The 12,280-nt window shown below is 40.8% G+C and overlaps 1 protein-coding gene across 2 annotated transcripts in view; it reads left to right on the forward strand.

The window, feature by feature from the left end:
• rad18 (RAD18 E3 ubiquitin protein ligase) overlaps positions 1-12,280 on the forward strand; it is a 277,150-nt gene that overhangs the window by 178,254 nt on the left and 86,616 nt on the right. For both annotated transcript variants that reach the window (XM_041192132.1, XM_041192133.1), the window contains exon 11: positions 1,110-1,275. In XM_041192132.1, coding sequence (XP_041048066.1) covers positions 1,110-1,275 — 166 coding nt within the window. The remainder of the gene's footprint in view (positions 1-1,109; positions 1,276-12,280) is intronic.

Consider the following 12,280-nt stretch of genomic DNA (forward strand, 5'->3'; position numbering starts at 1 on the left):
TAATACAGAGAAGTTTGAGGTAGTGCATTTTAGCAGAAGGGATAGAGAGGGGCAATATGGACTTAATGGCACAGTTCTAAAGTGCAAGGGCTGAGGGAACTGTGAGTTCATATGCTTAGGTCTTTGAAGATGTCAGGACCTGATGACCTGCATCGTAGGATCTTAAAAGAAGTGGCTGCAGAGATAGTGGATGCCATTGGTTGTAATCTTCCAAAATTCTCTAGATTCTAGAAAGGTCCTAGTGATTGGAAAACCATGGATGTAACACATCTATTCAAGAAAGGAGGGAGACAGAAAGCAGGAAAGTATAGGCCAGTTAGTCTAACATCTTTCATTGGGGGCATGCTAGAAGCCATTATTAAGGAGTTAGTAGCAGGACATTTACAGACTTATAATACAATCAGTTAGAATCGACATGGTTTTGTGCAAGAAAAATTGTGTTTAACAAATTTATTAGAGTTGTTTGAGGATGTAACAAGCGGGTTGGATAAAGGGGAACCTGTATTTGTTGTGTCAAAAGGCATTCTATAAAGATTGCTGCACAAGATAAGATCTCGCTGCACAAGATAAGATCTCAAACCTCACAAAACTTTCAAAGCAGATTGCTTTGTCCTGTATATAGCGTTGAACTTCTTGAGTGTTGTTGCAGCTGTCCCAATCCAGGCAAATAGTGTTCTCAGAGATGCTTTGGGGTGGTGTATGGCGGTTGTGGGGAGTGAGCCACTTGTTACAGAATATCCAGGCTCTGACATTTTCTAGTCGCGACTCCACTTATGTGGCTGACCCACTTGAGTCTCTGGTCAATGGTGAGCCCCACAATATGGTTATAATTTTATAACAGTATTATAGAAGTAGAATAAGGGGATATGCAACCGAAGACATTAAATCCTATGTTAATATTAGCGCAAAAGCAGTAGTTTGGTCATCAGATTTAGAAGTGTATATGCTCGCTGTGCAGTGTGAGGTTCATGCACGTATATGCACGGCACTGAAATAGAGCAGGTTGCCTACCCAAGTCTGATGGGATAGGTTGCATAGAAAATGAAATTATTGCTAAGCATTGACTCTCCCAGATTCTATTGAGACTAATTTACAAATCTTACTTGCAGGAGAGGATGTTAAGCAGTGCCAGGACATAGACTGCAACATACAAGAAGGGCATCAGGATGAACCACAAATATCAGAGAGCTCAGGCTCTTTTGCGACACCTGCTACTTTGACAGAAAAGCTTTGTTCATTCGATGTGGTCCCTGCTTCACCCTTGTCAATAGCCAGGTAACTTTTTTCCTTCATTCCTCAGCCCCACCCAGCCCTGTCCTAGGAGCATTGACTCCTTGCTGGAGTGCATTTCAAGTCTCCAATTGCTCTGCTGTAGATTGCCCAATAATTTGTGTCATACCATTGGACTGCAAGAGGTATCACAGCTGGGCCTGATCCTGTCTTCACCCAGTTTTCACGGGGGCACTTTCCAGCAGGCGTCACTGTTTAGGATCAAGGGAAAGGTCACTTATGTAAGCTTTTATCTCCCTTCCCTAGGTGTACCTAGAATATTTGTATTCCTAGCTGATATTCTAGCTGACATCAGGAAACTCAGCACAGACTGTTCATTAAATCTGACCTATATGGTTTCTATGAATCTGGTTGAATTGCCTGTGGCCTTTATCGGCTGGGCCACTTGCATTGGCAATCCAGATGTTTTGCAGTATTCTTGTGTAATTGAAGACTGAGATGCATGCACCCTGGATAGCATAGAATGAGATCAAGAAGGAAGTCTGGTATGAATGGTTGTAACCTGCGGTATTAATCTGGCATAGTGCATTTCAGTTCCAGTACATGTCCAACCATTACTTATTTTGCATATTAGATATAGGATTGAACAGTACAGGTGCTTTTATATTAGTGAGATTATTCCTTGTCTGGGGAAAGCCTTGCTCTCTTCCCTTGCTCTTTTTTTTTTCCTGTGTAGCCGAGAGAGTCGATGCAAATGGTCAGAACCTGCTGGCTGCAGAATTGCAGCATTACCCTGACAGCCGATTCATAGACCCACGTTTTTTTGTTTGGTCATTCAAATGAAGTAATATATATTGCAGCTCCTGTGCATTATTGAACTCAGCGTCTCATTTCAACCAGCATACTGTGTTATTGGCTCAAATGTTGATGTTAGTCCAACTCCCTAACACCATCCAGCTTCCCTTTTTTAATTGTATGTTGCCAATTCACTAGATTGATTCCTGGGATGAAAGGGTTGCCCTATAATGAGAGACTTGGTATTTACTCTGGAATTTAGAATAATGAGAGATGATCTCTTCAAAACATAGAAAATTCTGAAAGGACTTGACAGGGTAGATACAGAGGTTGTTTCCCCTGGCTGGAGAGCCCAAACACTCCAGACCACAGCCTCAAGTTAAGGGGTCAATTACTTAGGACTGCGCTGAGAAGGAATTTCTTCATTCAAAGGGTTGTGAATCTTTGGAATTCTCTACCCCAGAAGGTTGTGGATATTTTATTATTGTGTATTCAAGGCTAAGAGAGAGATTTTTGATTTTTCAGGAAATCAAGTTATACAGGAGTGCGCAGAAAAGTGGAGTTGAGGTAGAAGATCAACCATGTTCATATTGAATGGCAGTCCAGGCTTGAGTAGCCATATGTTCTATGCCTGCTGCTATTTCTTATGTTGCCAATTGCTTCTGTCTTCCTTGACCGGTAAATACACAGTTCAAATGAAAACAGAGCCATGCAGGTAAATGTATTCCCTGTAGAGGTATCATGACATCAGTTATTGCTGACGACATGAGGACATCATTCACAGAAACTTTCCAAAATGTCATGGACGGTCTGTGAATGTGCTTTATAACTAGGCTGCATTCTTAATAACTGATGAGCAATAGGCATATCACAAGCAGTAGACATCTGCTTTTGAAGTGAAAGAATTTTATTTCCCCTCTCATCAATTTTCTCTCCCAAATGCACTGACTATTGCTGGGTTTGGTTGAAGTGTCATTGGAAGTCCTCTAGTATCATTCTGAGGAGATCTTTTTTCATGTGTGATCTTTGGCAAGCTATTTCACCATGAAGCTCATCATAGTTAATCCCTTCTCCCATCCTTAGTGCCCTCACTTAATGTACACACACAGAGTTTCCAGGAAGTAACAGTGATTATTGCTCAAGGTGTAAATGTGGAAGAGTAGCTCCTAAGACCTAGCCTGCATAAATAAGGACCTTTTGATATAATAGCCAGCTCAACTGAGAGAGCTAATTGTACTCAAATGGCTGACAGTTCAATAATTCCTTCCAGCTCTGCCTTTTTAAGGGAAAAAGTGAAGCTCTAAGATCTTCTTTGTCTTCAACACAAATCTATTCAAGCAACAACATGGATTGCAGCAGTACTTGGATGGAATTAAGCGAGATTTGTCTTTCAGCCTATTTTACAAATCCCTCCATGATCTGCCCCCACCCTAACTGTAATCTCCTCCAATCCTAAAACCCACAGAGATATCTGCACTCCTCTTAATTCTGGCCCCTTGAGCATCCCTGATTTTAATCATTCCATCAGTGGTGGTTGTGCCATTAGCTCCCTAGGTCCTACGGTCTGGAATTCCCTCCTACAGCTCTCTACCTCACTTCCCTCATTTAAGACACTCCTTAAAACCTACACCTTTGACCAAACATTTGGTCATCTGCCCTAATTTCCCCTTACGTGGCTTCTATCATAATTTTGTTTTATAATGTCACTGTGAAACTCCTTGGGACATCTTACTTTGTTAAAGGTGCTATATAAATGGAAGTTGTTGTCTGCTTTTTTTAAAGCTTTTTTCCCCCAGAGAAAACAGATCTCTACTGCTTGTGCTGTATCTTTTGGTAGCTGAAGATGAGGGACCACTTGCATTCTGTAATAAAAGCAGAATGTGCTGGAAAAACTCAGCAGGTTCTATAACATTTGTAGAGAGAAAACAGAGTTAATGTTCAGGTAGATGACTCAATTAGAACTGGAAAATGTTAAGAGATGTAACAAGCTTTAAACAAGTATAGTGGTGGGGGAAGTTAAGAACATAAGAAATGGGAGCAGGAGTTACCCTTGAGCCTGCTCTGCCATTCAATATGATTATGACTGATCTTCTGCCTCAACTCCACTTTCCCTCTGTTCACCATATACCTTGATTCCCTTAAAGACCAAAATTCTATCTATCCCGGCCTTGAATATACTCGACAATTGAGCATTCACAACCATCTGGAGTAAAGATTTCTAAAGATTCACAGCCTTCTGAGTGAAGTCATTTCTCCTAATTATTGTCCTTAATAATCAACCCCTTATCCTGATACTATGTCCTTACGTTCTAGATTCCCCAGCCAGGGGAAACAACCTATATGTCTACCCTGTCAAGCACCTTCGGATTCTTTGTGTGGAATTTTACGGCAGTGGGATTTTGCGTTCCAGCCGAAGTCAATGGAGTTTAGAATGGCTCATCGCATTTTACTGCTCCATCCCCACTGTAAAATTCTGGCCTTTATGTTTCAATGAGAGTACCTCCCATTCTTTTTAACTCCAGAGAGTATGGACCTTATTCAGCTTGACATTATAGGGCAACTCTCTCATAAATAAATTACTTTGATATTGGAATGCAGAGTAACATTTCCAATTTTTATGATGATACTAAATTTGGAGGTGTGGCAAACAGTGAGGATGATGACTGATCGATTGCAACAGGATGTAGATAGGCTAACAGAATGGGCAGACAAGTAGCAGTTGGAATTTAAGGTAATACAGTTCAGCACAAGGGATAGGGAGAGGCAATATATATTTAATGGCATAGTTCTAAAGAGTGTGCAGGGGCAGAGGGACCTTGGTCATTCATGTTCATAGATCTTTGAAGGTGGCAGGACATACTTAATAATTGGAGGCATTGACAAAAAGCAGGGAAACTATGCTGAACCTTTATAAAGCTCTGGTTGGTCCACAGCTGGAGTGCTGTGTCCAGTTCTGTTCACTGCACTTCAGGAGCGATATAGAGATCCTTGAGAGAATTCAAAACGATTTACCAGAATGGTTCCAGGGATGAGGGAATTTAATTACAAGTTTAGGTTGGCGAAGCTGTGGTTGTTCATCTTGCAGCAAAGAAGGTTGAGGGGAGATCTAATAGAGGTGTACGAGATTATGACAGGTTTAGATAAGGTAAACAAAGAAAAGTTGTTCCCATTAGCTGATGGTACAAGGACTAGCTAAATATGGATTTAAGGTTTTGGGCAAGAGATGAAGGAATAATGTGGGAAACCATGTTTTTATGTAGTGGGTGGTACTGACCTGGAACTTGTTGCTTACGAGGTTGGTGGAAACTGAGACAATAGGAAGTTTGAAGGAAATAAACCTGCGGGGCTACGGGGAAAAGTGGGGGAATGCCAATGACTGGGTTGCTCCACAGAGAGCCAACTTGTACTCAACAAGCCAATTAGCTTCCTCCTGTGGTGTTATGACCCTATGACTCCATCTTGCGTACCAATTTAGTGAATCTTCACTGTACCACCTCTGTGACAAGTATATCCTTTGTTAGATATGGAGAGCATATATGGCAAAAGTCTTCATGATGCAACAGGGTTGCAATGAGACAAGGAAAGGGACAAAAGATGAATTTAGAAACAGCTGTAGATAGCAAGAATTATCAGCATCTGCTGTCCAAGAAATGGGGAACAGTGGTTATGATCAAAAATTTTTTAACTTGTGTTCAGCCCGAAAGGCTTTAAAGTGTCTAATCAAAAGATGGGGTGCTGTTCCCCAACTTTCCGTTGAGCTTCATTGGAACATGCAGGGGCAGATGGCAGAGGGATCGGACTGGGAGTGTTGCGGAGAATTAAAATGACAGACAACCGGAAGGTAAGATCATGCTTGTAACTGACTGATTTGTTCAGCTGAGTGATTTTCCAATCTGTGTTTGATCTCAAAGCCATGGAGGAGCCCACATTGTGAGTAACAAACACAGTATCCTAAGTTAAAAGAAGAATAGTAAATTATGATTTCATCTGGAAGGTGTGTTTGGTACCCTGGATGGTGAGAATGGGAGAGGTGAATGGGCAGGTATTGCATCTCCTGCTTTTTTGTTAATATATTAACTGGGGTTATTTTATAATTCTAGTACTTATGGAATTGTTGACGCTTGAACACAGGTGCGGCAGGAAGGGAAGTGAGTACTTGGGGTGAATGAAGAGTGGCCCAGGGTGTCGCAGAAGGAATGGTCCTTTTGGAATACTGAGAGGGGAGGAGAAGCTGTACTTTGTGGTGACATCATGGTGGAGGTAGCGGAAATGTGGAGGATGATCCGTTGAATTTGGAGGCTGGTAACTTGGGTGGGTAAGGGCAAGGGAAATGCTATCATAGCTCTGGAAGGGAAGAGGTGTGACCAGAAGTACGAGAAATGAAACAGAAATGGTCAAGGGCCTCATCAATTGCAACGAAGAAGAATCCTCATTTGAAGAAAGAGGAAGACATATTGGAAGCACTGGTGTGGAAGTTGGCATCATCATAACAGTTGCGACAGTGGTGAAGACACTAGAAGAATAGAATAAAGTCTTTAGACGAAGCAGGTTGGGAAGAAGTGTAGTCAAAGTAGCTACGAACGTCAGTAGGCTTAGAGTATTGGCTGATGGCTTATCCCCATAAATGGAGGTAGAGAAGTTGTGGAAGGGAAGGAAAGAGTGGGAGATGGACCTTGCATTCTGTAGTTTATAAAGTTCTTTCTCATTCACTGGAGAAGGAGTGCTACACCATTAATCACTGCTGCAATTATTATGTAATGCTATCCACCACCAGTATGTGTGGCAAAATTTTGAAATTGTTGTCAAAATAACCAGTGAATGAATTCATTGTAAATTCTAGAAAACAGCAGCCCTGCCCCAGGTAACACAGAGTGCAGTATTTGTGTCTCACGTGAGAATATTCTTTAGAAGTTTGCAAAAGAGGTCCAACACACAAAAGGGTCCTCTCTCTCTCTGCTGCCCGTAAGTGAGTTCGAGCTGTCATAATTTAGTGGCCTATTGCAACTCAACACTTAAATGGCAGTCTCACTCAGAGAGACCACAAATGATTTCTGGCTCCCACTCGTGTGAGAAATTGAAAATTGCTGAGAAGGTTGGAGCTGAATCTTGTTGGGGCAGTGTCAAAAGAGCTTGAATCTGCAGCTAACCATGCAGCACGTTTGATACAAACAGAGCTTTCCATTACCCAGCTTTAACATTTATAACTTTAGTGAGTAAAAAATTTTACAGGACATGACATTGAAGAAAATATATTAAAACAGCAGCACCATGTAGTAAACAGAAAGCATAGCATTAAACTCCCTCCCCGCCATGCTCGTGAAGAGAAAAGCTCATGTATTCCAACCTAGAAGACTAACTAAAACTTCAAAAACAAAAGCTAACAGCTCTGAAAACAGACATGTGACATGTGAAGACAGATTTATACTGAAAGTTGAAATGCAGCAGAGACAGCCATGCCAGAATGGGGCTCCTGAGCCTCAACAGGTGATTAACATAGGGTTGACCACCATGGCGCAAACCATTGTCTGACGAGATGGAAGGCTGCCGAGAAGATGACTGAAAGTGCTATAAGACATGGGCTTAACATTGCAGATCTAATCAACGTTCCATCACTTTCACTGCAATGCATAAAAGTGCAGTTCGCAGCAGTGAAGGTGTAGAAATCTGGACGCTGGCATGATCCTGCATGAGGCATGTCTGCTCCAGAAAATTTGGATTTTGGACATTTGATTTGGTTCATTTATCGCTATTGTGGAACCAAATGTAACTCTCATATTTTTATATTTTTTTTATATTTTGTGTTCAAGTGTCAGCAATTCCATAAGTACTAGAATTATAAAATGAGCCCAGTTAATATATTAACACTCGGGCAAAACTATTATCCCTGAAACAAATCTCAGGCAAAGATTGAAGAAAACAAAATCTTTATGAAAAGTTTATTTTCAAAAAACTAAAGCTATTAGCCTGACTTTAGCAGCTCAGGTACTGCTTTGGAGATGATTGCTAAATAAGCACATCATGAATGGAACTCTCAGAAATAAATAGGTCATTTAAAATGTTTCTGCCTCACGTTTGTATGCAATAAAGCATGGGGAAATTGAAGCCCGATTGATTACTATCCTGTCCTACAACACATTTGACTCAGGCAAGTTTCAGTCTTCTCTTCCACATTATCTGGTGGTCTGTCAACCTACACAATACACTTTGTGAAATCGTTTAAGCTCGTCTGCTTCTCCATCTCCCTCTCAACTTCCATAAAATGTTACCCCTCTTAATGTCTGCTTTGGCTTGGCACCCATTTTTGTCTGATTATACCTCTGTGAAGGATCTTGAGAGGATTTTCTACAATAAAGGCAGTTATTGTTTAATTGTCAGGATAAACATCAATTCTAGTCATAATGGTGAAAATATTTATTGGCTTGCTGATCTTAATTTGCCATGAACCACACTGATTTACAATCTTTTGATGTAAAACAAAATGCATGTCATTTTCTGTATTTATTATGTCAAACTGTATCATTGAGGTTAAGAGCAGAAAATGCTGACAATACTTGGCAGGTTAGTCAACATCTGTAAAGAGAAAAGACAGGTTATGATATTTCAGAATCAGTGAATCATGTCTTATTACTCATGTCTTGTCAGGATTGAAGTTGACAGATGTGTCTGTGTTGAACTAGCTGATAGCCTCATAGCCAAAAAGAAAATGCAGCAATAATCAGTAGCGGGCTTGCTCGTGAAGATTAGCAACTTGCATGAGGAATTGAGAGGGCAGCAGGCAACTGTGAGCTGTTAACCAAGTGAGAGTCAGGGTGGAATTTTCCAGTTCTCCCTGCTGCAGGCTTAATGGTGGATGTGGGGTGTGGGAACAAGGCGGTGGGAGCTGAAAAATGGGTTTCCGGCTGGCATAAAAAGGTAGGAACTTGTGCTCCTGCTCTTGTGGTGGGTCGCCATTCCTGCCAGAAGCCAGCGTGAAACGTCTAGTAGATGGGTCTTTAAAAAGATGCACTGCTTTTGAGTGCGTTTTTCAACTTCAATAAATGCAATTTTCCTGGTTCAAATGCGTAACATGAAGCTGTAAAATTGCTTGTGATATAAACAGGAAATTCAAGGGAGCTGGGTGGTGTAGTAAGTTAGCAAATTCTTCTTTCACCTTTGAAACCTGGTATGATTAAAGTGTCTCTTGACCTTTTAATGATGGGACTCCTGCCTGAATGGGTTTGCTGCAACTTCAACTTGATTTCTACTGGGGCTTTCTTGTAACTTGGAACTAGCATTACATTTTCAATCTTGCCAAGAAGGCATGAACATAAAAACATAAGAAATAGGAGCCTGAGTGGACCAGACAGTCACTTGAGCCTGTTCCGCCATTCAAAGCTATTGGCTGACCTTCAGCCTCAACTCCACTTTCCCTCCCGGTCTCCATATTCCTTGATTCACTGAAAGACTAAGAATCTGTCTATCTCAGCCTTGAATATACTCAACGATGGAGCATCCACAACCCTCTGTGGTAGAGGATCCCATAACTTCGTGACCCCAACTCCATGTGCCAATTTTGTGGATTATGAGGATGGGATGAGGAAAGTTGGGGTTAAGGTGTCTAGATGCTGTAGTGTACAGGTAACTTTACACTGCTTCCATCCCTAGCCACATTCGATTGGAAGTGAGCAGGATAAATGGAGCATTCCTCCACATTTAACTACTGCAATACCTGACTTGGCAGTGCTTTCACTTGAACCTCTCCACCCCTCGATCCCTCTCTCTTCCTTTAAGACACAGATTGAAACCTACAACTTCACTCAAGCATTTGGTCATCTAGCTAATATCTCCTTTGACTTGGTGTCAGCTTTTGCCTGATTACACTCCTGGTTTACTACATTAAGGGCACTATATAAATGCAAGTTGTTGTTTTCAGTACAAAAAGCACAAATATTTTTCATTACCGAGGACTGCCATAGCTCAACTTGATAAAACTCAAAAAAGAATTCAACATCTTCCTTCACTCTATGTATAGGAGCACCTTTAAGATGCTCCTTAAAACCTACTTAAGCTTTTGATCACCTGTCAAATATCTTATGTGGCACAGTGTCAGATTTTGTTTGATATTGCTTCTGTGAAGCATCTTGGGATGTTTGATTACGTTAAAGACACCATATGAATGCCAGTTGGTGTTAAAACACCTATGGTATTCAGATGTGTTAGCTATTTAAATGTGTTTTTCTTCCTCAGAGTAGTTAGCATGAAATTGTTCCATCAAATTACCAATTTACTGGATGAACAGTAACTGGAAAGAGAAAAAAATGCACATGGATCAAAGATGGAAATTTAATTCCTGTAGTTATGCCCCCAGGAAGTTGGAACATTGTCAACACACTGGAGAGGAATCATTCTGCACATTGCAGTGGTTTTTATTTTTTTGATACACAGAACCATTAATTTGCAGCTTACACCAAACATTGTAACACTATTTATCTTAATACAATGCAAACACAGATACCCTGATACAACAGTGCAGTGACTAATTGAGATCAGCCCCGTGTGCTTTTAGCCACGTGTACAAACACAGATGAGAGAAGCAGGCACAAATAATAACTGTGGTTGATCTTTGGAAGCTTTTCAATGTCACAGTGGCTTATGAAAGAATAACAAATATATGGATAAGAAAGGATGCAGAAGAACATATTTATTCTGAAATTAGAATTTTATGGGATTAAATGCAGGGTGCTAACTTGGGTGCGTAATTGGCTAAGTGGTAAGATGCAGGGAGTACTGGTGAATGCATGTCTTTTTTGACTGGAGAGAAGTATTTGGGGGTGGGGGTGTGGGGGGATTGTGGTTGGGAGGGGGTTGCCCAGAGATCGGTACCAGGATCGTTACTGTTCTTGTTCGTGGGTATAAGAAGTACAACTTTGAAGTTTTCGGATAAAACAAAACTTGGAAATGTGGTAAATACTGAGTTGGTTTGTCCCAGACTTCAAGAGAACAGACAGTCTCTTCAGATGGTCAGACTAATGGCAGATATAGTTTAATGTGGTAAGTGTGAAGTGATGCATGTTGGGTGGAAGAACACTGAGAGGCAGTATAATCTAAATGGAACTATTTGAGGGAGGTTGAAGACCACAAGAACCTAATTAAGCATTTTCACAACTCTTTGAAGGTGGCAGAGCAAGTTAATAAGGTGGTTAAGAAAACATACGAGATATACTTGGCTTTGTAAACAGGGGCATTGGATACAAAAACAAGGAAGTTATGCCAAACCTTTACAAATCACTGGTTAGGCCTCAGCTAGAGTATTATGTACAATTCTGGGTATCATACTTTAGAAAAGAGGTGAAGGCCTTAGATAGGTATAAAGGAAGTTTACTAGGGATGCAAGACTTCAGTTATGTGGAGAGATTAGAGAAGCTGGTATGTTCTCCTTCGAGCAATGAATGTTAAAAATAATGAAGCGTTTCATTAGAACAAGTGAGGGTAAATTGTTTCCTTTGGCAAACGGGTTGGTAATCAGAGGTCATAGATCTAAAATTACTGCCAGAAGAACTGGAGGTGGGAAATGAGAATTTATTTCATGCTGCTGGTTGTTATGATTTGGAACGCACTACCTGAAAGGTTGGTGGAAGCCAATTCTATAGTAACTTTCAAAAGGCAATTGGACATGTGTTTGAGGAGGACTAATTTGCAGCATTATGGGGAAAAAGCTGAAGTCTGGGATTACATAAGAGCTGGGGTTAAAACCGTGAAGTTGTGAGGATGGTTGGATGGATATCCTGCAGCTTTGCTAGGGATTGATGAGCAATTGTGCAGAACGTTCCAGCTGGAGAAGAACTGGGTAGAAGGGTGCATGGTCTGTAAAGAATGGGAATGGGTGAGCCATTGTCTTTTTCTGGTTATGCTTTCCTAGGATTCTTGCATAGCACATCCAGAGTCTACTTCAGTTTAGTATGTGTTAATATACATAAAAACATAAATAAAAAGAGAAAATACTGGAAAAACAGGCCTGGCAGCATTTGTGGAGGGAGAAACAGAGTTAATGTTTCGAGTCCATATGACGACTCTTCATAGCTCTGAAGACGAGGCAAACAGACTCAAAACATTAACTCTGTTTCTCTCTCCAAAGATGCTGTCAGACCTGCTGAGTTTTTCCGGCAATTTTGTTTCTATTTCGAATTTCCAGCATCCGCAGTATTTTGCTTTCATCTACTTAAAAACATTGTTGCTTTCTCTTGTGTGGAAAAGGTATTTGAAGGACAGTGAAGCT

The sequence above is a fragment of the Carcharodon carcharias genome, chromosome 7 (genome assembly GCF_017639515.1).
Source record: "Carcharodon carcharias isolate sCarCar2 chromosome 7, sCarCar2.pri, whole genome shotgun sequence".
Taxonomy (NCBI): Eukaryota; Metazoa; Chordata; class Chondrichthyes; order Lamniformes; family Lamnidae; genus Carcharodon; species Carcharodon carcharias.